We start from the raw sequence: 23,909 nt of genomic DNA on the forward strand, positions 1-23,909 counted from the left end.
ACTGAAAAATATCTACAATAGGCTACTTTGCAAGTGTATTTCAATTACGAGTTTTAAACTATCAATAGGAATACTTATATATATATATATATATATATATATATATTAGTCTTATAAATAGGCAGGAACATGTCATTTTTAAAGAATATGAAAGTTTGGTATATCTATGAGACCATAATAATAACAAGCTGCTATTAACCCACAGTCTGACATAATGCATTAATTCAATCTGATTACGAAGTAACATGAAGATTTTAGCTTAGCCTATAACACAATGACATTGTCACACGATACAGCTGACAAGCAGGCGTTGCAGAAAATCTTCTGCCTTTGCGTTTTTACTCCCGGGATGTTTACGTAGAACATGTGCACGGAGAGCGGTAAACTAAAAACTCGGTTTGGTGCAACGTCTATCACCACATAACCAATGGGAAGATCAGACAGTCTTTGTCCGGCCAATTACGACGCGACAGGTTCAGCCGATCCAACGAATCTGCTTCTTGCTTAGAGCGCTGATGCAACTGAACTGCAATAGCGGCCATGTATCTCATAGGGTGCAAAAAGTGTTCCTCCTCGGTATTTCATATGAAATAGTTCCCCGAAACAATAACAGAGCATTCTTTTGTTATCTAGGGGACTCGATATATAGGAGCAATCAGACGTTTTCACCCCTAATATTTCTCACATCGCCCAGAAACCAAGCGCCCTCATTCTTCCATTCACGCATGGACAGTTCTCATTCATCAACAATCCCCTCTGTTGTGATAGCTATTGCTCACCCTTGACTTTCTTGGGTTTGTATTAATAGTTCAGGATCTTGATAGGTTACAATTATTGTTAGGTGGCGTGACCCTTGTTGAGGGCATCTGACAATTACATTGTGGGCGGAGGAATCTAAGGTATAATGGTGACCGCGTGACGCAGCTGGTTGCTAGGTGTGGATGACCTGATGCTTTCGCTCAATTAGTCGCCTCTCAGTCATCAACTTCATCACAACAAAGCAACAGCTCAGCCGCACTTCTGTCCTGCACACTCCGAAGGAGCAATGGCTTTTTAATTTCAAAGACTTGTCGACTCTCAGGGACCAACGTGCTTTGCTTTTGCAACGCACTCAAAACTTACATTTCCAGCAAGAATGGAGTAAGTGAAAACTTGATACCATTTGAACTTTCTTTGTCCGTCTTGCTGGGTCTTTGTGTTTTATGGGTGGTCTTTTTTGGTTAATATTTGTATCTGTTCATACATTGTGCATGTCTATGCAGTGTATAACGTCAGACTTTCGCCTACACTCAAAGTTTTGGACACAATGTGTGCAACTGTTGCTTGCGCGGAGGCAAGATTTAGCCAAAGCTGTTATTGGTGTACACACTTCTTTGTTGTGTAGCAGGCTTAGTATTACTTACAGCTATTAATTAGCTCAACAGTTTATTATGCAGTGTATTGTCATGTATGGCCATCAGGTGACATTCAGAACAGCTAACGACCATAAACCAAAGTCTGGAAACAATGGCTAGTGCCGTGCGTAATACTGCGGACATTCTAAAACATGTTTTTACGAAGAGAGCAGTGTTTACCCACAGCCCATAGCCCGCATGACAGTTACTGAATTGCATGTTTTGATGGGTTGAGTACACTACCTGAGTATTTTTAGCCGTCTAACAGTTTCTGGAATTGAAATCTAAGCTGGTTTTCCATGTGATGAATTAATGTAGTAGGGCGACACAGCATAGTCTACTCAAGATCGCGAACAATAGACCTGGGTCATTCCAAAAGTACTGCCAACTGTTGTGCATTACGTCATTGGCAGAAGCTAAACCACGTGTGTGCCTAGCATCTCGAGATCATCTGCTTATGCACTTGCCTTATGCTTTGGGCGCTTAATCTATTATCCGCGGGATTCAATTATGTGGGTCTTCTGGCCACCCCTTCTGTCAAATTTTTAATAGTGTGCCAAGTAGTAGGACAACTTTGTTTTCATTCTAAGCCAGAGTGAATCCAGTTGCAGCGCTGTAACAAGGTTTAGTTCATCCGAAGGCAGCAACTTTCTCTTTTCCTGTGACTACATCACAGTGGGTAAACACAGCATACAAGCTGTAGTACAGACATACAGTTAACTCTTTGGTGGGGTATTATTGTGCACCAGAAATGTCGGCAGATACAATCGTATTTTCTGTTTTCTGTTAGTATTATATTTTTAATCTCGCATTCAGGAAATTTCATTTAATTATAACAAGGAAGGTTTTTTTTTTTTTAATCGTCTGCATACGCGTGCTCTCTTGTGGAGTCAGATGTTTTGTTGTGCCTGTTTTCACGCGCGAGACTGGACTTAACAAACAGCTGGTAAACCCTGCCTTGGGCTTACACCCATCAGCTCACATAGGGAGTTCTACTGAGTTTCCTAACTGGGCACTAGAGATTTTCTGAGAGGAACATTGGAGGTTGGTAAATTGGTCCCATGGTGATTGCAATACTGTGTTGAATGAAAATGAGATGTCTGATCACTTTTTGGCAACTGGGATTAGACTATTAAGCTTATGAGTTTTTTTTTTTGGCTAGTGTATTTGTAAGTGCTCTGGTAAGTCTCTAATTAAAACAAATCATGTTTATAATTTGTCAATTAATTTAAACTTATTATTTTAAACCTGTTGAGTTTACTGTTGTGAAAAAGGGCTTTCTTTTTTTTTCTTATTGCTTGGTTGTTTTTGTTTTTATTTTGTTGATATAAGCAAAAGTGAAAACATGATCAGATCTGACTATGTGTGATATGGTTCTATTGGAGCTGATGAAGTTTTACACCTGCTGTTTTTTCCCCAGGTTTCATAATGCTCACCCAGCCCTTTTTTCTGTGGCTCATCACTCGAACTTCACAAACTCGAAGCGTGCCCTCGGACCTCTAAACTGTAAGGCAAACGGACAAGATGATGGCAGTGTCGGCACCTATTTGGAAGGCTTTACTCGCCTGCCCGGCAGAACCCCTCGCTCTCTCTCACCCACAGGCTAACCACAGCCAATCGGAGGGACGCAGGGGGGAGGGGCCTGAGGAGAGCCAGCACTTAATTGGTGAGTTGCAGTGAATACAGTTTTTTATTTTTCTCAGTTTCAGGTGGGCACCGCACTGCAGCACATTCGTTCTCCTTGAACAGTGAGTAAAATACTGATCGATCTCCTCTTAGAGCATTCTTTCGAACGACTTTGAATGTTGTTTCGCTTGATTATGCGCTTTAATCTTAAGTACTGTGGTATTTTTTTGTATTTGTTTGTGTTCTTCAAAAAAAAAAAAAAACATAAATGCTCAACTAATGAAACGATTCAGAAAATACTTTAATATGTTACTACAAATACTATGCTTGAGTGCTTGCTTGAGAATTAATGATCTTCTCTCTTGCAATAGGTGATGGTCTCACTGACTGGATGACGGAAGAAGTGGATTTCTCCTCTTACCTCCCAACCCCTCACTCCTCACCCTCCCCAAATGCCTCCCTTCCCCCCTCACCCCTCCAACATGACATCCAGGTGCCCTCGGATTTGGAGGTCATGACCTCTCTGCTGCAAGAAGAGCTCGCTCAACTAGAGGATTACTTCCTGTCCGACCCACTTCCTGAGAAAGCCTCGAAACTGGGCAAATGTGACAAGGGTCCGACGCCAGTGGGGCCCCCATCATACTACCAGTTGCCCTATGCGTCATACGCCACCTCAAACCAACCGGAATCCGGCCCACTTCTTGTTACCCTAGCAACTGGGGAACTCGACCTGCTGAGCTTTTGTGGCAGCCCAATAGGCCGATCCAAGATCCCGAGACACGCCCCATACAGTTGCAGTCGCCCCAACAACAACAACAACAATGGCTGCGGCCGAAAGCGAGTTTCCGACGGGCTAAGGGTGGGCGAGGGCTACGAGAATAGCATCTGGAATTCCAAAGGAAATAGCTCAGGTAACCCAGCGGTGGCACTTAGTGGCAGTAGTTACAGCTGTGTGGAAGATGAGAGGGTGGTGGGCAAAGGCTACTGCCTGGGCAGTGCGGTTGAGATCAGAAGGTGCGCCATTTTACCAAAGGAAGAGAAAAATTGCCGTTATACAGAGGAAACCATGGGTGGAGGCAAACTTATTGGCAATGGGTATAGCTTCAATGGGCCTCTTGAAGGCCCACATAAGAAAGAAGAGATGTTGATGTATGGCGTAAGGGAAGTTACCATTAGTGGTATAGGCGTAAGCAATGAAGTAGCAATGATGAGTGAAAGCAAAGGCAGTGGTGAAGTTGCAAAGGCCAACAACATCCCTTGGAAGTCAGAGTCCAGTGATGGATGCTTCCTCCAGGGCTCAACCCAAATGGAGGCCTACCACAGCTTCCTAGGTGCTATGAGTGAACCACTGAAAGCAGAAGGCATGCCAATGGGGCATCGCCAACATAGCGAATTCCACTGTGGCTTTTTAGAGGGACAGGGGTCCGAGTGTTTGGTTGGGGACAGGCAGGGATCCGACATGGGATCGCCAGGCCCAAGGGTGGTTTGTGGGCTGAAGGAGGACTCATGCTCTCTGAAGTCTGAACTAGACGACCTACCAATGGAAGTGCATCACGGAGAACGCAGGCAGAAGAAGCGGGACCAGAACAAGACAGCTGCTCATAGGTATGATACCAGCTGAAGTAATGTACATTATAATGTATGGTTGTAATCCCTATTGTTGAGATATCTACATACAGACTGAATGATTTTTTTTTTTTTTAATGCAGCAGATCAAATTACATGTTAAATACTACCTGTTATACCAGTGCTAATAAATCAAGGATGTAGGTATCATACTTTACTTTACAGCTTATGTTAGTTACGAGCCATTTTTAATGTTACTGTTCATTTTTGTTTTCTCTAATTTCATTTTTTGAATAAAATAAAAATTAACAAAATGTATTTAATTTTTTTTGTTAAAACCATGAAGATACCGCCAGAGGAAGCGAGCAGAACTGGACTGCTTGGAGGAACAGCTGCACGGCCTGGAAGGAAAGAACCGTGAACTCCGAGACAAGGCGGAGTCGGTGGAGCGTGAGATCCAGTATGTCAAAGATCTCCTGATCGAGGTGTACAAGGCCCGCAGCCAGCGCCTTAAACAGGAGGCCAGCGCTTGAACCCCTGCACCAAACCCCTGATGCCAAGCGCCTGTTAACCGAAGCCCCTGCAAGTAGATCCGAGAGCGTTATAACAGGGAATACGATTTGAGTTAGAATGTTTTCAAGAGCGTTGAATGTTTTTTTCTAAGAAAAGGGATAGGGGTTTTGCACGTTATTAGTGTTTGTTATTTTTATTTTTAATTTTGTTGTTACAAACTGACAAATTCCACCAGCTGCAGCACAAATTCCCCTATGAGCTCCGCTTGAACTCCCAACTAAGTCAGCACTGTGATCCTGTCATGTCTTAGGTGACAATCAGCTTTCCGCATCCATGGGTATCCTCTCTCCAAGACTACCAATTAAAGCGGGTCATTGTTTTATATATATATATATGATCAATTTTAATTTAGTCTTAAGAATAGCACATATACTTTGGTTAGCAAAGGTGATGAAAACCACCTACTGTTTTTGTTTTTAATGTTTGATTGAGTTATGAGCTGAACTATAAAAAGGATGTGCACTAAGCAAGAAAGGAAGTTCTTGTCCATGATATATGTTCCAAAATTGTATTCCCTCAGGAAAATGAGCTAAACGAAGTTTTATTCCCTACTAAGTAAGTTCTGCAGCTCAGGTTTATACATGTCCAAAGGTCTGGAGGTATGTCAGTTTGTAACTTGTGTGTGCTACAAGCTCTATGTGTGTTGGTCATTTTTTTCCTCTCCTCTGCATGGCAAAGACTTCATGGCTTCTCATGTATTTTTTGTTTTCTTGTTCCTGAGACTGTATAGCACACCACCAGTGCACAAGTTCAGAGTGCTAAGTCCCTCATTTCCAGCAAGGAAAATGCCAGTGTCTCACTCCTTGCCCAGTCATTTCATGTAACAGTGATGTGAATGGGTATTTTAATTCACAAACTACTGCTTGGCCCAATGTCACTGCTGTATTTGCGAGAACAATCAGGGTTTGTGATTTTATAAGGCTCGAATGCTCTGATTTCTATCTTTGAATTGTTTCTTGAGTGAGAGAAAAAAAGACATTTATAGTTATACAGCTTTTTATATTTTTCACTAGAGTGTTTGTGTAGCATTTGATGTCCATACATACAGCATAGGATGCCATGTCTCTGCTTTTAGCAATATTTCATCAACATTTAAATCAATGTTATGGTTTTGAAAACTGATTATTTTTAAGTCAGGTAAATGAGTTCAGTTGAACAGAATAAGTGGGCATGAGGACACAAATGCCTGAACTACTGAAATGTGAATCTTTATTTATGAGTTGTTTATTATTTTAGTTCATGCACCTTAAATGATATAGCAATAGAGGCCAATGTTTCCTTTCCATAATTTGTATTTCTTCTATAGGCTACAGATTATTGAAGACAGATATTTTACAGTTTGGCGATATACAATCATGTTTATGAAATATAGCTAACAGTGCAATGTGATTTCTGTCATTTTTGTGGTTTAGATGTGTGTTTCAATTATGGGGCTACACGCAGTTGAGCTTTCACTATTTTGATATTTTACACCAGCTGAAATACCAACAGTAGCCATTTTGTAGGAGACATGTCGATGTGTCATCATATTTGCTTTGTGCTTCATGTCATTCCTCTTACCCAAATAAAGTGATTTGTGACCGCAGTAATACATTTTGAAGCTGGTGTGTTGTAAAATATTTCGGAGATTTGGCTGTATGGATAGATTATAATTCTTGGCACGGTAGCAAAATTCAGCTTTAAAAGCAGGATTTGCGTTCTGATACTTTGTTTTCTTTATTGAGTCACGAATTACAATTAACCGGAGATTACCAGTGTAGAGAGGAAAATCGCATTTCAAACAAGGGGTCTGCATTAGCATAAAGCGCAAGGGCTATTTGTCCTGCACAAATATTTGCGTAGGAAAATGTCTCCAAGAGGAGAGCCATGCGTGTCACTCTGCGATCAGGCTATTTGATGAATCTGTTAGTAAGGCCAGTTGAGCAGACTTGTGCAAAACACGTGGTTTAGGCTATTCTATGTTGTGGCAGGACATGTGAGCTTTGAACTTTGTTTTCACAATTACGAAAAAAAAATGCGCGGTGCTGGAGGATATCGGTGCCAGAGAAGCATCTAAGAGAGTGTGCCCATGTGTTGGCTAAAATAGACTGAAAGGCATCAAAAGACTCACAAGGGTAAAATGTTTATTTATAGCATAGTAAGTGTGCGTGTGGGGAAAGAGTGTGTGTGTGTGTGTGTGTGTGTGTGGCGTGGGGTGGGGTGGGGTGTCTTGGTCTCAAATGAAATATATTTCGGTCACCAAGTTGTATTCATTTCATTCACCACCACACAAACAGCATGCTGACCTTTCCACGAACTGAGATTCTAGGCTTCCCATCCACCCACAAGGCTGATATATGTTGCTGTCCACGTTGAAATAAACGAAGAATGTTTCACGTTTATATATATATATATATATATATCACAGAAAGCTAATTGTATTAACTTAAAATAGTAAAACAATAATCGTCTATTTACCGCATTCACAGAAGTCTAGTGTTGCCAGTAACTGACACAAAAATAAAAATACACGGCAATTACGTTATCAAATTGTAGTGACGACCTCAGAAACACTTTATTTCTGACTGAGACGATAACTCAGTCTATTAGGTATGCAGAGCACCAAGATGCGATAATGAATTAATTTTCAATTATTTCTCTTAGTGCTGATCGACCTGTCCATGTATTAAGCCGTAGTACACATTCTGTGCGGGAATATTGGGCCCTTGTGGATAAATCTAATCTATTTTATATTTCGAAACGAGACCACCCAGACCTTAACACAAGACACACATTTGCCTGTATAACACAAATGTTTTTTGTTTTTTTAATATAGAAAAATAAAATAAATACGGTATGTAGATAGAAATAATTACGATACGTAGGCCAACGAGTAATTACGCATTTTAAAAGGAAATAATTGCACATAATAATTCACAACATTGACAACCCCGATTGACAGCGCCAATGGCTATGTCAGGTTATGTAACAATTACTGAAATTGATGAAGAAAAATAATCATAACTGGTCAATGAAAAACATGTAAATTGTTACGTTGAGCTTTTGAAATAACATTAAAACCCCCATCAAACCATTCATATTTTTGTAGACTCGAATCAAGGAAAAAAATTCTTTGCCCATTATGATTTGCAAAATATGCCCTATGCTTTGCAAAAAAAAAAAAAAAAAATCATCCTATAGGACAATTCAGATTTTGTGAAAAAAAAATGCTTGTCTTCACTTCTGCTATATTTTGAAAGGGTCCAATTTTATCAGAGAATAAGACAATTCAAGCTTGAATCAAACCTACACCTGAGAGTCTTTTAACAGGAATTTTAAATATTACATACCAACACGCTTTTCCCACAATTTTCTGGATATTAAGAGTGTTACAAACTTACTCTTTTTGTTTAACTTAAAACGTGTGAGCTGTTGTGGAGAAACTCCTATTCACACATTTCGCAAATGTATGTGACATGCAATTGTTTTGGCGCGCTTCATGCATTTGGGTAAATTTTGGCTGATCATCTGTGACATCGTGGTGTAAATGCGCTCTAAAACTTTGTTTTAAATTGGCCGACAGGTAAACCACACGTTAACTCAAATGAGTCATGCTATTTCTGCGGAGATGACAGGACCTGCTACCTAATCCCGGCCCGTTGGCACAAACAGATACGCGGGCTGTCCAAACTGAATCACCAGATGTCATGTTTGGCGCAAACGTTTTCTCTCATGTCTTCAAATCAGCTTGTTTTTCATCCACTCATCCCCTAAAGCCATGTTTTGACAAGCATAGAATTGGGCTATTAGCATAAAAATAAGAACTACCTTTTCTCTGATTTAGCATTTTCTTAATTAGGCCTACTCTACACGTCTCGAGGAAAAGGTGGCATTTTGATTAACTGTTCGACCAATAATACCCCTCTTCATACGATCAGATGGAAATTATCAGACATTTTACTGCATTTAATTTCGAATCTATTTATCTAACTTTTGCTTTAGGTCTAAACTCATATGTGTACAAAGCATTTAATTTCGTTGCAGCTGCAAACACACTGACACAAGTTGGCGTTCGTAATCAAGGTGAAATAAAACTGATTCCTATTAGCTCAAATGCTCAAGTAACATTTCAAGAACGCATCATTATTTGGAAAATGTACATCATTTGTTACCATTCTCAACATGCAGTCAGTGATCGTGATCATCTAGTGGCGGGGCAGTCTGAGGCCGCGTGGCAAAGGATGTTGCAGGCATGCAGGGATTTCACAGCCTTGTGAAAGATTGAGAGCGAAGGAGAGAGAGAAGGGGGGGGGGCAAGTGTTCAGGACATGATAATCAAAGAAAGGCCACCATACAATGATAAACATATAGTCACATAGGTATCAGCAACTCCAATGCAAGGCAAAGTTATAGGCAACCATTTCATCATGTGGCACAAACCCTGGGCCTTACATTCTTTTCAGATCTCTAACTGAATTGCATGGGGTTTTATGCAGTCCCTTAATTATTTTAGGACACATAATCCATAAGAGCAGTGGGGCGTCCTTCAATGTAAATCACTGCAATCCAATAATTGGCCCCTTCATACACTAAACAACCATCTCTGGATAAACTACAGCAAAGCATCATAGCATGCCCCATATGCTGATGGGGACACATGTACATTCCTTCCAAAACAACTTTATTCCATGAGATTGCTAGCGTGATACTCTGCCTTTTACCATACTGATTGCCTGAGTTGTGGAAGATTTTTTCCACTAATGTCTAGACAGCTGGTGTTGCGGCCCTCTGTTTCTCAAGCCCATTTGGTAAGCCCTATTATGCTGCTTCCTAATATCCCCCAATTTAATATGTTTTGCTCTGGCTGAGCGACATGTTGTGATCAGAACGTAAATCAGGCCATTTTGCCCCCCAAAGCCACAGGCCTCTAATACCACAGCAAAACAAACTAATGTCAAACTTGGCTCTGTATCGAAAGGAACATTTCAACTGCACTGTCCTCAATCCTCCAATGTATCATTACACATGTAAATGTTTACATGAAATGATAAACACGGAGAGATATGGAATGACAAACAACATAATCCATGCAATAAACAGTGGGAGAAATATGGCACTTTTTTGTACGCATATCTTTTGATTTTTGTGAAGCTGGTTAGTGTTGGCTACTTTTCTTAGCAAGCAAGAGTAAATGTAGGGGTTTTCTGTCTGTCATATGTATCTCACACTGAGTGGGAACAGGGTGGGGCACTCCGTGCTGTACGCTAGGCATGGCGTTGGACTGTTTCTAGTGTCTGTTTCCACTGACGTGGATTAATTCTGCTTCAGAAAGTGTCTCTGAATGCAGGCGTCTGATGATTAATGAGCTCATTCAAACAGAGCTCCCGCCGAGTTGTCCTGAATTTAATGACTCCCCGATACAAGCAGAAATGCTGGAGCACCATTAATGTAATCAACGTATGCTGGGGCTTTGGTGTTTCCGCATACTCGGCAAGATGCGTCTCGTGCTGTGAAAATATGTTTTCAGTGACAGAGCAAGATATGGGGATTGATGTTGATGATGACTTTGGGTACTCAGCCATGACATGTGAAATTAATTGGGCTTGACACCATCTCATCTTGATTTAAGCACATGAAAGGTTTGTGGTATGTTTTATTCTTTTTATTCCAATTCACAAACCAAATGATAGATTTCATCTTTACATTGTCTGTCACTGTTGGCGGGCCTTGACTCAACAAAATTACTAAATAATTATGAGAGAAAAAGCATCCAATCCATCCATTGGAACGACATCTCAGATTAAACTGTTTTATTCCACTTGCTACAGATGACTTCAGACATATTGCTAGGGAATGTGTATAGTATATGTCAATAGTATAAGATAAGATCTAACACAAACATTTGGGGAAAGTGTGCTTTGTGTGCTGGGGTAAGAGATTTTATGTGCCACATTATTAATTTCACTATTTAGACCAGACTGTTGAGAACACGATGTATCATTTTGGTGGCTCAGCATTCTTAGATCTGTGCGAACACTCCCAGTTCTATTCAGTTTGTAGGACAGTTGTGCTTTTGAGACACTGTGTGTCATGTACCGACACTCTGTCCACCACACCCCCTCACCTGCTGCTGCTGTGTGTCCTGCTGTTCAAACAAGCACAGGGCTGCGGCCGCCGCTCGCTGCACTGCATGCTGGGAGTCGGCCTGGGCCGAGTGCAGGAGCAGGCGCTGGGCATCGGCGTCCAGCAGCGCGGTCCTCCCCCCGCGGAGGCCGGCAGCATTGCCCAGTGCTGAGCAGCTGTGCTGGCGTGTCAGGGAGTCCGGGTCACGGAGCAGCGACGCCAGCGGTGCCACCGCGCCCAGCGCCACCTCCGTCCATCCCTCAACCCCGTCCCGTCCCCCCCCAGTGACTGTGCCTGTGCTGCCCCGTCTGTCCACTCTCCCCCTCGCTCGGGCCAGGGAGCTGCCACCTGAAGCGCCTGCATTTCTGTCCAGTTTCAGCTCGTGGGACTGGCCTAGCGTCCCTTCTCCTGGCCCCGCCAGCACGATCAGCCCCAGCCACGTCCCGACCGCCCGGCACGCCCTCTTCCTCACGGACGGAGACGGGTCGCGCAAGCAGCTGACCAGGTCCTCCAGGAGGACAGGCGGCGCGGCCAAACCCAGGCGGACGTCCGCGTCCGACGTGGACCACCCCACCAGGGGGTCCAGATTACCCAGCAGGCTGCAGGCGGCGGCCCGCACGCTGTCCTCCGGGTGGCCCAGGGCGGTGCGCAGCGTGGCGGGCTCCAGGGGGATGAGGAGCAGGGAGGAGCGGATGGAGCTGCGGGCCACCTGCGACAGCAGGGAGAGGAGCTCGGCCGCGCAGCCCGACAGGGACACCTCCTCCAGGAGGAGCAGCAGGAGAGCGCTGGCTGTCCGGACCCGAGCGGGCTCCATGGGCTGGTCTCCTGCCCCCATGGCACTAGCTTGGTTGGGCTTCCCGGTGGGCTGATCTACGGTTCTGGACTGGTTTAAACCAACTCTGAATTGGGTCTGGGTCCTCTTAACCTGGGCTCTGTGCTCACTGAGTAGGTTGGAGCTCTCTAAACTGTCCATAATCTCCTCTACATGGGCACTGTGCTGGTCAAGGCTGTCTTTGATGGACACACCCTCTCCTCCCCACATTTGCTCTGCCCTCCCCATGGCCTGCTGCGTCCTGTCTTTTGGCTGGTGGTGACCACCGTTTCCCCTCATCCTGCTGTCCTTTGACGGATCCTCGCTGCTCTCTGTGGGGAGCGGGTTGCGTGTGGACCGGCCCGCTCCGCTCTCTGACCACTGTGACTGTGACCGGTCGTGGCTCTGCTCGGTCCTCGCCGGTCCAGCGTCCCCGGGCAGGGAGAAGAAGCCTCGGTCCCAGGCCGCGGCGGTGAAGCTGGGCACGGAGCGCTGAGGGTCGCACAGCGACAGACGGCACAGCAAGGTGAGGGGCAGCTCCAGCAGGGAGGACGGGGGCAAGGACTGGATGACCTAGACAGGCAAACAGACAACAACAAGACAAAGACTAAGTGACCGCTCCCACTTCACACACTAAACCATGCGGGCAGAGGAATCAACATTTATAAAGCACATTTCTGTTAGTGGGGCGATTAACAGGATGCAGCAATGTATTCAGTTCAAAAGATGTTACAGGAAGAAACTGCAGAAGGGTGTAAATACGTGCTGCACCTGCACAAGACCCTTGACGACGCTGGCGCTGTGATAGCACTGGAGGAGCTGTGCCATCTTCTCGGGAGACAACTCGAGGGCAAAGGGGAAGCAGAGCAGGTGGCAGCTCATCACAGGGAGGTTGCTGGCGCCCGCGTCGCCCCAGAGCTCGCCGCCTCTGCTGCCAGTCAGCTCGCCACTGTTGACGTAAGAGAGGAAGCACAAAGGCGTATAATCTCACGCCAACGCATCTGTAACAACCCATGCCATGAATGCAATAGCGACACGCTGGTTGCTGTTGCTGTGTCTACTTGTGTGCTGCTGATGCTGCTGCTTGTTTGTTGTATTTGTGAGATGCGTTAAAGGACAGATGTCCACGGACCGGCGAGCGTTCAGCAGATGGCTCAGGGTGGACACGCAGGCGGTCGAGCTGTCGGAGAGCAGAGGGACACAGCTGTACGGCTCGTGGCTGAAGGCAAGCGTGGCCAGAGACAGGAGATCGTGCAGTCCTAACGGAGATGAAGGGGCAGCAGATTACACCGAGGAAAGAGCAAGTAGACATACAAACATCTGCTCATCAAACAAGTCATTTCAGAGAAAAAGAAAGAAAGAATCTGTACCATTGTGCGACACAAAGTTCCTCTTCGTTGTTTTTTCCAGTGAGGTTCCAACTTTTACCCATAGATGGCACCAAACATCAGAGTCCAACAGGCCAGACAAAGAGTCTACTTCACCCTGGTACAGGTAACACAAGTAAACAATGTTTCAGACAGTCGCATCCCCTTATGAAATCAGACGTACGGGATAAAATAATAATACAGAAACATATGTTAAATGACCTCTGAGACTGTATAGAGCAACAGTGAGAGTAACCCATCACAGATGCCCCAGTGGGGGGTTGGGAGGTGGTAGAACTGTGGACAGAGAATCAATTTTTGCATCCATCAGTTTGGTGTGATCAAAAGGACAGATTTCTATAATGTTAATATATGTATATCGATTATATTTTAAATACAAAAAAATATATATTATATTAAATGTAATCAATGTCATTTTATATAGAGGATACAGACATACCTCTTCAGGGTCTGTCAGCAAATGTTTCAACATGAGCATCAGCCTGTCCATCCCAACCTCCACATGCACACCACGATGTGTGAAAAGGGTCAGAACTGAGGCTGATAGAGGCTGCAACACACACACACACACACACACACACAAACAAACAAACAAGTGGGCTCAGACATGCAGTACAGAGCGCCTGGGCTCATTTTAACATGCCGCAGGGGTGCAGGCCGTGCTAGCTGCTCATCTAGCCATCTCATGAATATTGATAGAAACATCTGTTGTGGGAGCGGCTGTCAGAAGGGTGCTAACACACATACCACCAGAGGGTGCGGGCAGGGACGCAGCAACACTGGGAGGAACAGCTTGGAGAGATCTTCCAGTCTGTTCAAGGGAACACGTCATTGTGATCAGTTTTATCCTATCATATACAGTAAAAATACTATTTGAACTAGTGTGTATTTGTATGGGGATTTGCATGTTGTATATATTATGGTAAAGATTTAAAAAAGAACCTTTCTCAAACGAGCTACAGGATATGTATAAAACCGTGATGATTTTTCTATGGAGAGAAACTACTCTGCATCTTTTGGAGTGATTTATATCACGTTTAAGTACAGCTACTGTGCTTGTGTAGCTCAACTGGTTGAACAGGATGTTGGCCAATGCCAAGATTTTGGATTTGTTTATCACAGTGAACACCTGCTGACAGGGACTTTCCACACACAGCGAACGTCTTTGGTGGCTGCCAACATTAAATATCTGGATGCCAAAGCAGTAATCCAGCCCCAATATTTGTTCAGTCTGAGCAGATATCTTAATCATGTCTGCTGCTACCGCACAAGCAAATGTGCCAGCAGTCCCTTCATCAATGTTTTTGGCTACATACAATCGAACTGCTGCCCTCCAAATGACTAAAAGTGTCTGTCAAAAAATTAGTATATGCAAATGTAAAGATTTTCTTTCCATAGATTCAAACCACAAAAGTGCAGGAAAAAGAGAGAGGAGTGGACATATACCTCCTGCCTGCGACTTCCCAGTCCGGATCTCTTTCCCAGTACACCAGCAGCACAGTCATCAGGTCTCCCAAGACTGCTCCACTCCAGGCCTGCTACAGAGATGAAGCCCCAGAGACAAAACACAATTACTGTAGATCATCTACTCCTCATTTGAATAGTACCGAACCTCAATACAGTCTCAGTGAATGCAGATAGCTGATAGAAGCTGATGTTTCTTGGCTGTTTTACCTGCAGGACTACTGTGTTGCCAAGAACATCCTCGATGAGATCAAACAGGAAGTGTGGCAGACCAACTTCCTGACAAACATGGCGGGCTTGCTCCGGGTCAGAGATCAAAACATTTCTCAGAACCTGGAGGGGTTCCCGAATCTGACTCGCACCTTCCAACATGCCATCCAGCAGCTAGTGAAGAGACGGGGTAGAGATCAGGCAGAGCTCTGGGCCTCATTTTAAACGATGGGCAAAGGGAAAGTCTAATGTCTAATTAAAGCTAACTTAATCACTTGGCAAAGTCTATTTGCCCATTAAATACCAAGATCAAACATTGGTAGGTCAGTTCGATGCTCCCACACGTCACACAGTAGCTTTAGCTCATGCATGACATTTGTTCTCGCACTTCGCCAATCCTTTATTAGGGCCCCTACCGTAATTTGTGTGTTTAAGCAACTATGAAAATAATTACCTAATTTAAGTTTTGCAATATCACATCTCTGACAAAGTCTTTCCACTCTCTAAGAGGAATAATGGCAACAATGTCCTGTCTATCCCTCTTCTCTACACCCCTTGACTTAACTTGACTCTGAAGGGCCATCCTTGATTTTTATGTGAAGTAGTACTTTTTGTTCCAAAAATGTATGTTATTCACACTGTACCTTGATTGTGCTATTTTTTTTAAATCACTTTTTTTTAAAATCACTTTGGACAAACGTATAATCTAAATGAATAAATTAAAATATACAGGTGCTGGTCATATAATTAGAATATCATCAAAAGGTTGATTTATTTCAGTAATTACATTCAAAAAGTGAAACTTGTATATTATATCCATTCATTATACACAGACTGATATATTTCAAATGTTTATTTATTTTAATTTTGATAATTATAACTGACAACTAATGAAAATCCCAAATTCAGTATCTCAGAAAATTAGAATATTACTTAAGACCAATACAAATAAAGGATTTTTAGAAATGTGTTGGCCAACTGAAAAGTATGAACATGAAAAGTAGGAGCATGTACAGCACTCAATACTTAGTTGAGGATCCTTTTACCTGAATTACTGCAGCAATGCAGCGTGGCATGGAGTCGATCAGTCAGTGGCACTGCTCAGGTGTTATGAGAGCCTAGGTTGCTCTGATAGTGGCCTTCAGCTCTTCTGCATTGTTGGGTCTGGCGTATCGCATCTTCCTCTACACAATACGCCATAGATTTTCTATAGGGTTAAGGTCAGGCGAGTTTGCTGGCCAATTAAGAACAGGGATACCATGGTCCTTAAAGGAGAATTCCAGTGTGATATTGACCTAAAGTGTGTTGAAACATGATACCGAGTGTGAACGTATGTCTCATAGCCCATCTTGGCTTGTCCCCTGCACACCAAAATCTGGCGCTAGTTAGACGATGCTACCAACATCTTTTTCAATGGTGGTGCTTCTGCATCGGGCTAGCCATGCAAATAAACCACTGTTTTACACCATTTACGAGGCTCAATATATCTCCACACTTCATTGGTAGACTTCCGAGGGCCCTGACATTTAAAACGAGACATTGAGAACTTTGAAAAAGCACTGGTAGTTTACTTACAAGACGATTTATACAGACAGTATCTTCACAAAGTTTAGGCAGCCATCTTGAATTTAGTCACGATAAGTCGAGCTACGAGTAAGAATGAACAGGTATGATAAGGGATCAGATTCCAAAAATAATTCAGTAGAAATGCATGGATTCCAGTTTCTTCCAGTGGCAGCAACTGGAATCCATGCATTTCCACTGAATTATTTTTGGAATCTGATCCCTTATCATACCTGTTCATTCTTACTCTCGCTCGACTTATCGTGACTAAATTCAAGATGGCTGCAAACGCTAAACTTTCAACTTAAACTTACAGACTACTGTCTGTATAAATCGTCTTGTAAGTAAAATACCAGTGCTTTTTCAAAGTTCTCAATGTCTCGTTTTAAATGTCAGGGCCCTCGGAAGTCTAGCAATGAAGTGTGGAGATACATTGAGCCTCGTAAATGGTATAAAACAGTGATTTATTTGCATGGCTAGACCGATGCCGAAGCACCACCATTGAAAAAGCTGTTGGTAGCATCGGCTAGCGCCAGATTTTGGAGTGCAGGAGACAAGCCGAGATGGGCTATGAGACATACGTTCACACTTGGTATCATGTTTCAACACACTTTAGGTCAATATCACACCGGAATTCTCCTTTAAACCAGGTACTGGTAGCTTTGGCACTGTGTGCAGGTGCCAAGACCTGTTGGAAAATTAAATCTGCATCTCCATAAAGTTGGTCAGCAGCAGGAAGCATGATGTGCTTTAAAACTTCCTGGTAGACGGCTACATTGACCCTGGACCTCAGAAAATACAGTGGACCAACACCAGCAGATGACATGGCACTAGGGCTGTCACTTTTGTGAAAAAATCCTGTTCGATTTTTGAGACATAAGTGTTCATTGAATCGATTGTAAAATCGATTTTTTATGTCTAAAGACGTTTCCATTTTCAACGCCAAATATAGGCCAATCCACAAACAACTGCAGGACCAACGTAAAGAGGGCGCTTGTAGACGCAAGCCAGCAATATTTCTGATTTATTGGCGTGAAGTTTCGTGCACAATGACAAACAGAAGTGCAACATTCTCGAAAACCAGTAAGCCGAGTGGACTGCCATTACATCAGTGACATGACTGCAGGCTTCAACCTAGCTGTGTCTGTGTTTACGATTAGAAATGTCAAACAAATTTCGCCTACGTAGAACTCGATTGCACAGTTTGCGTAGCCTACCGCTTTGTTCTTCTCCATAGTTTGATATACCAAAAATCCGAAGTACTTCCACATCGAACTCCTCAAGTTATTAGGGCCCATCACTCGTCTCTCTACATGTCGCACAGGTTGATCGCGTTGTCCTCCATTTTTTGGCAAAACACGAGCAGCATAGCAGCTGATTGAAACAGCTGTTCCCGGTGCGTAAAATTGGTGGTAATTTTCTTTTTAGCGTTCGCAATGCTTTCTGCACTTCGGAATTATTTTATATTTCGTTAAAATCGATTCCCTATTTTAGTTTTCGAAACTTGTGTTGTTTGGTCCAATCGATTGTGCAATCGATTTTCGAACGTAAAGTGACAGCCCTACATGGCACCCCAAACCATCACTGACTGGAAACTTTACACTGGACTTCAAGCAACGTGGATTCTGTGCCTCTCCTCTTATCTCTTCCTCCAGACTCTGGGACCTTGATTTCCAAAGGAAATACACAATTTGCATAACTTTGGACCACTCAGCAGCAGTCCAGTCCTTTTTGTCTTTAGCCCAGACGAGACGCTTCTGACGCTGTCTCTTGTTCAAGAGTGGCTTGACACAAGGAATGCGACAGCTGAAACCCATGTCTTGCATACGTCTGTGCGTGGTGGTTCTTGAAGCACTGACTCCAGCTGCAGTCCACTCTTTGTGAATCTCCCCCACATTTTTGAATGGGTTTTGTTTCACAATCCTCTCCAGGGTGCAGTTATCCCTATTGCTTGTACACTTTTTTCTACCACATCTTTTCCTTCCCTTCGCCTCTCTATTAATGTGCTTGGACACAGAGCTTTGTGAACAGCCAGCCTCTTTAGCAATGACCTTTTGTGTCTTGCCCTCCTTGTGCAAGGTGCCAATGGTCGTCTTTTGGACAACTGTCAAGTCAGCAGTCTTCCCCATGATTGTGTAACCTACTGAACTAGACTGAGAGACCATTTAAAGGCCTTTGCAGGTGTTTTGACTTAATTAGCTGATTAGAGTGTGGCACCAGGTGTCTTCAATATTGAACCTTTTCGCAATATTCTAATTTTCTGAGATACTGAATTTAGGGTTTTCATTAGTTGTCAGTTATAATCATCAAAATTAAAAGAAATTAACACTTGAAATATATCAGTCTTTGTGGAATGAATGTATACATTATACAAGTTTCACTTTTTGAATGGAATTACTGACATAAATCACTTTATGATGATATTCTAATTATATGACCAGCACCCAGGTGTAAATGCAATAGCCTGGACACAATAACAGCATGGAGTAAACTTTACAGAAACTGATGACAATATACTTTACAAAACTGAGCCCTTCTTACCTTTTCTTTGGAAGCAAGCAGTTTTCCCTTCAGGCGGGATAAAATATTTGAGTTGGCCAAAACCTGACATGTCCAATCTGTCACTTCAGCAAACTTTTGCCATTCTTCATCACTGTCAATGTCCTACGGGAAGACATAATTATGGTGCATTGCAAAAACTGGACAATAAGAAGTCTGCTTGACTGATGCAGCAGTTGTGATCTTCCTGTTGTTCACTGTCATGTTGTTCTTGCACTGATGTGATGTGTTATGGAGTTGTACAACATAATACATACGTAGTAAATGATACATTTTATCATTCTAAATCTCTCTCTTCAGAAAATTCTGCCTCACTTTTGCACACCTCTACTTCTTAACTTATTCCATCTTTTTCAACATGCAGACATGACAGACTGGCTCTTCCCAGTGGTCCCTGACTTCCAGCTCTCCCCAGGCACATCACTGGGAGATGTTGTGACGGTGCTCTTTACCTCACTGTCCATCCGCACGGAGCCCAGGTTGCTTTGTTTTGACCCGGAGCACTTCAGCAGTTGCCTGGGGCCGACCTCCACCGAGGGGAACTCCCGATCGTAGTCCCTGCTGATCTGACCTTTACTCGGAGCCGAATGCACCCTGCAGGCCCAGCCAGACATGAGCACTTGCACTATGCCTCGTCCCAGTGCATATGCCATGTATGTCAGTGTATATTTCAATATATGTCAGTGTATATTTCAATATATGTCAGCGTATATTTTAACACAATACTGTCAAAGCTACTTTCACTTTATATTTACTTCTGTTACGGTTCCCCACAGGAAAACTGTAACAACTTCTATAGTGGATTTTTTTGTCTTTTGTGTGCGTGTGCGTGTGCATGTGTGTGTGTTGGTGGGTGGGTTTAACAGACAGTAGGTTACCTTATGACCCTTGTGCTATTTGCTTGTAACTGGGGGCAGGCGGTGGTGGAGTTGTCAGAGGAGGTTTTCCCAGCTGGTGCAGTTCTGGAGCGGGTCTGATTTGGTGGAACCGCTTTAGACGTTCCCATCTGATCCTTGTCAGCGGAATGGAAAGAACAACAGTCAATGAAGTCCATGTGGAAATATTACTTATGTAAAAGGACTTGAAAAAAGTCCATAAATTTTACAAGACTGAAGGCACCACTATTCTGCTCCTCCTCTCTATAGCTACCTTTATCCATTAACATTTTCCCAGTTAAACCTTTATTTCCTCCTTTTGGACTATTCATTCTTTTAGGAAACAGAGTTTTAACTTTCGTTTTCAGGCAAAATTTCATCATTAAACAAAAGGCGAGAACTCAAAAGCAGGGAAAAAGAAGAGATATCCGCACACTGTCTTATGGCCTCCTTACACCAAGCAACTTTGACAACATTTGGGAAAGATTCTTGAAAGATTGTAGTCTTTTGAGTATAGCTTGAATGGGGGTTGTTTGGTGTAAGGAGGCCATTACCTGCTCCCATTTTTAATGGTGCAACGTTTCGACCACTCAGGTCCTCGTCAGACCTAAATGGTCGAAACGTTGTTTCTTCCTTGTATTCTTTTTCCTTGTATTGGCTACTATCCAGCACCTGTTGAATTGTATAGATGTGCGTACATCCATACACTACTAGAACTCAAAAGCATCCACAGAATAGTGTGATTTTACTGATCTTTTCTTATCATTTAGTCACTACTAGAATAAATTACTATGACTTTTGCTATGTGACTTCATGGTTGCACTTACACTGTGCTGCTCTCACCTGTCTGACTCGCCTCTCCTTGTCCCTCTGCTCCCTGGCTTTGCGCAGCAGCTTGCTCTCCCCAGCGGAGGGAGCCGTCCTCTCGGCAGTCTGCAGCTGCTTCTGGGCCTGCACATCTGGACTGGGAGTGACGGTCAGTGGACTGGATGAACCCTCGTCCGAGAGCACTACCAAAACCCAAACCCACCAAACCATTAGGCAAGGTTTGTGGAAAATATGCTGTAATGTGAATGTTATACATATCTCAAATTTAGGGTCAAATAAAACACAGCGCCACAACAGTGAAACTCACCTAGAACTTCATCAGCAACAAACGGGTGCTGAAGGAGGTGAGGCCATGACAGCCTTCTCTGGGGATCCTTCGTCAACAAACCTTGTAAGAAGTTCTGCCCAGTAAAACAAACAAACAAACAAACAAACAAACAGTCAAAGCTGTCAACATTAACTGAAACAAAAAACATTTCCTGTGTAAACATGTGGACCGACCAATGACCATGCAGCATTTCAGTACCGTGCAGCCCGGGCTCATGGTCTCCGGCCACTTCACGGGGTCCTTGACGATCAGCTGCACCAGCTGGAAGATGGAGTTGGTGTAGAAAGGGGGCACTCCAGTGTGGAGCTCGTACAGGATGCAGCCCAGGGACCAGAGGTCAGCCGTGTGGTCATAGGGCTTCTCCTCCACCAGCTCCGGGGACATGTAGAGTGGCGTTCCCTTTATGGAGGTCAGCACCAGAGTGGACACACTCATAGCACGGGCAAAGCTAGGAAATCAAGAGGGTTCATATGTAAGGAAAACATTGCTGTATACATTTTAGCATGCAATGGTTAACGTCATGCATGTCCTTTGTTAATTAAATTTCCATTTTGTACACTAATGCATAAACGGTTTTAAAGAACACATGCACACATCTGCCACTGTCTTGACACAAGATTACGAAATCTTGGTGAGTATAAATCTAACATTACACACAAATAGAAATGTACTAATACAAATTAGCTTAGAGTGTGGTAGAGATAGACATACCCGAAATCGCACAGCTTCACAACTCCTCCTTTCCCAAGTAGGATGTTTTGCGGCTTCATGTCTCGATGAAGAATCCGATGGGAGTGCAAGTAGTACAGGGCAGACACCAACTGGCAGGCAATTGCACGTACCTACATACACAAGAGTTTGCAGTATAGCACTAGCTCAGCCACCATAATCATGAGGCCTAAAGTATGTTTACAGGTTTAGATTCGATGGATCAGCTGCTGAGCTTATAAGTTTAAGACGGATAACGCATAATCAAGCAGTACTATAACAGCTGATCTAGTTGACATAGCTGACATAAATTTTACTCTAATATGGCTTAACATACTCATATTCATGTTTATTTTAGAGTTAAGTCATTAAGAGCTCAAGTTGAAAGCTGCTTGTGTAACTGCCAGCAAAGCCCTTCTGAGCAATATGGGTAAGTTTAATGGGTTATATGCAGCTATTCCCTGTTGATCTTGGGGAAAAAAGTCTTGCATTGAAAAGATGACAAATATCAAGTTCTTGTGTAGTCTACCTGGCTCTCAGGTAAGCTGCCATCATCCTCCAGTATTTGGAACAGCTCCCCTTCAGCATATTCTGTAACTACAACCACCTACAAGAAGCGTCGGTCAGTCAAACATTCATTTATTCACACACAAGTTCAGTGTAAAACCTAAACCTGTTTTCATGTAATGTCAAAATTGTCTGTTTAACATACAAATGAATTGCCATTTTAGGAATAGGGCATGCTGTACAGTAAGATCGGATATGATAGTTTCTCCCACCTCCCTGTCAGTCTCGAAGCTGTCCAAGAGCAATACTATGTTGGGATGTCTTAATCCTCTCATGATTTCAATCTCTCTTTTGAGGCTGCGAAGCTCCTTCTCTGAGCGACCCACTTTTGGTATGAACTTGAGCGCCACCGCCTGTACAATGTTAGGAGAAAGAAGATGTCAAAAACCATACATCTCCACCTAGCCTGAACAGATTTCGAATAACCATGTCAAGCTTACCTGCCCGCTGTACTTTCGGCGACCTTTGTAAACTCGACCAAAGGAGCCCTCTCCTATCATCTCCAATACATGGTACAGTTCCATGGTTTGGCATTAGCTGTAAGTTTGACTTTGAATTGTTTGTCAATCCCAAAGGTTTTGCTGTAGCTTCAGGTTTATATAAACAGTGCGAAGTGCTAAGACTAAATACACGTTATTGCTTGTTAAGCCTGTTAAACGTGAAATAACGTTACTGTTTGTAACCTGATGATGTAACGTTAGCCATCATCACTCACATACATTTTCATAACGTTAACTGTAGCTTCTATTACTTACAGTAGTGCTAGAAAGCAAGAGTGTATCTTTACTGATTTCAAGCAGTCCTTGTCTGACCATGAAAACCAACGTTGGTAATGTAATGTTACCGACTCAACGGACGCTACCCCAGATATGCTAACGTTAGTTGTTTCAAGTTAGATATTACGTCCAACAGCTAGGATAAGAAACTAGCAGTTGATAGGCTAAATAGCATATGGACGAAAACTTCTGTAACGTTATTCCCCTCCTCCACCTCCATTGTAATAATGTATCTCATGATAAATTAAGAAGCTTCTCCGAATATATCACTAAACACAACAACAAATCAAATATATCTAGCTCCCGTATTTAGATACAACAACTAACTTAATTTAGCCAGCGTAGTAAAAAGTTGATCCACAAAAAGTTTAGAGCTAGATGCTAGCACGCTTGACATATCTGTAACATCAGGAATGAAAACAAAAGGCGCCTAGCAACTTCGTGGTTGAGAAACACATGCCTCTTCGAAAACTCATATAACGTAATCTTATGTTTAAGAGGTAATCCAAAACTAACACGAGTACTGAAACACTCATACATTATTTAAAACAATGATGCAAACCTATTATAA

The 23,909-nt window shown here is 43.0% G+C and overlaps 2 protein-coding genes across 3 annotated transcripts in view; one reads left to right on the forward strand and one right to left on the reverse strand.

Annotated features, from left to right (window-relative positions):
* Positions 1-23,894, reverse strand: part of stk36 (serine/threonine kinase 36 (fused homolog, Drosophila)) — a 31,194-nt gene extending 7,300 nt beyond the window's left edge. The window contains exons 1-21 of the mRNA XM_042093121.1: positions 23,318-23,894; positions 23,003-23,099; positions 22,775-22,915; positions 22,525-22,602; positions 21,999-22,129; positions 21,486-21,735; positions 21,267-21,360; positions 20,975-21,141; positions 20,135-20,268; positions 19,709-19,850; positions 19,239-19,361; positions 15,135-15,308; positions 14,907-14,998; positions 14,208-14,271; positions 13,900-14,010; positions 13,662-13,736; positions 13,443-13,557; positions 13,205-13,331; positions 12,844-13,021; positions 11,263-12,645; positions 9,311-9,408 (exon numbers count right to left, since the gene is read on the reverse strand). Of these exons, the coding sequence (XP_041949055.1) occupies positions 9,340-9,408; positions 11,263-12,645; positions 12,844-13,021; positions 13,205-13,331; positions 13,443-13,557; positions 13,662-13,736; positions 13,900-14,010; positions 14,208-14,271; positions 14,907-14,998; positions 15,135-15,308; positions 19,239-19,361; positions 19,709-19,850; positions 20,135-20,268; positions 20,975-21,141; positions 21,267-21,360; positions 21,486-21,735; positions 21,999-22,129; positions 22,525-22,602; positions 22,775-22,915; positions 23,003-23,086 (3,732 nt within the window). The 5' untranslated portion in view covers positions 23,087-23,099; positions 23,318-23,894 and the 3' untranslated portion in view covers positions 9,311-9,339. The remainder of the gene's footprint in view (positions 1-9,310; positions 9,409-11,262; positions 12,646-12,843; positions 13,022-13,204; positions 13,332-13,442; positions 13,558-13,661; positions 13,737-13,899; positions 14,011-14,207; positions 14,272-14,906; positions 14,999-15,134; positions 15,309-19,238; positions 19,362-19,708; positions 19,851-20,134; positions 20,269-20,974; positions 21,142-21,266; positions 21,361-21,485; positions 21,736-21,998; positions 22,130-22,524; positions 22,603-22,774; positions 22,916-23,002; positions 23,100-23,317) is intronic.
* On the forward strand, positions 840-6,748 carry atf5a (activating transcription factor 5a). 2 transcript variants are annotated; one of them, XM_042093125.1, is made up of 4 exons: positions 840-1,140; positions 2,815-3,060; positions 3,392-4,625; positions 4,933-6,748. In XM_042093125.1, exons 2-4 carry the CDS (start codon positions 2,919-2,921, stop codon positions 5,117-5,119), a joined length of 1,563 nt encoding a protein of 520 aa, XP_041949059.1. In that variant the 5' UTR covers positions 840-1,140; positions 2,815-2,918; the 3' UTR covers positions 5,120-6,748. The 2 variants fall into 2 exon arrangements, with proteins under 2 accessions (XP_041949059.1, XP_041949060.1); XM_042093126.1 differs by lacking the exon at positions 840-1,140 and adding an exon at positions 1,360-2,438.
* Positions 23,895-23,909: the final 15 nt, after the last annotated feature.

Source organism: Alosa sapidissima, chromosome 5, assembly GCF_018492685.1.
Source record: "Alosa sapidissima isolate fAloSap1 chromosome 5, fAloSap1.pri, whole genome shotgun sequence".
NCBI lineage: Eukaryota > Metazoa > Chordata > Actinopteri > Clupeiformes > Clupeidae > Alosa > Alosa sapidissima.

Bases quoted from the DNA above. Each gene is read 5' to 3' on its own strand.
- atf5a (XM_042093125.1), top strand. From the start codon at position 2,919: ATGATGGCAGTGTCGGCACCTATTTGGAAGGCTTTACTCGCCTGCCCG. The intron at 3,061-3,391 runs GTGAGTTGCAGT...CTCTTGCAATAG, and splicing joins GGAGAGCCAGCACTTAATTG to GTGATGGTCTCACTGACTGG. The intron at 4,626-4,932 runs GTATGATACCAG...AAAACCATGAAG, and splicing joins AACAAGACAGCTGCTCATAG to ATACCGCCAGAGGAAGCGAG.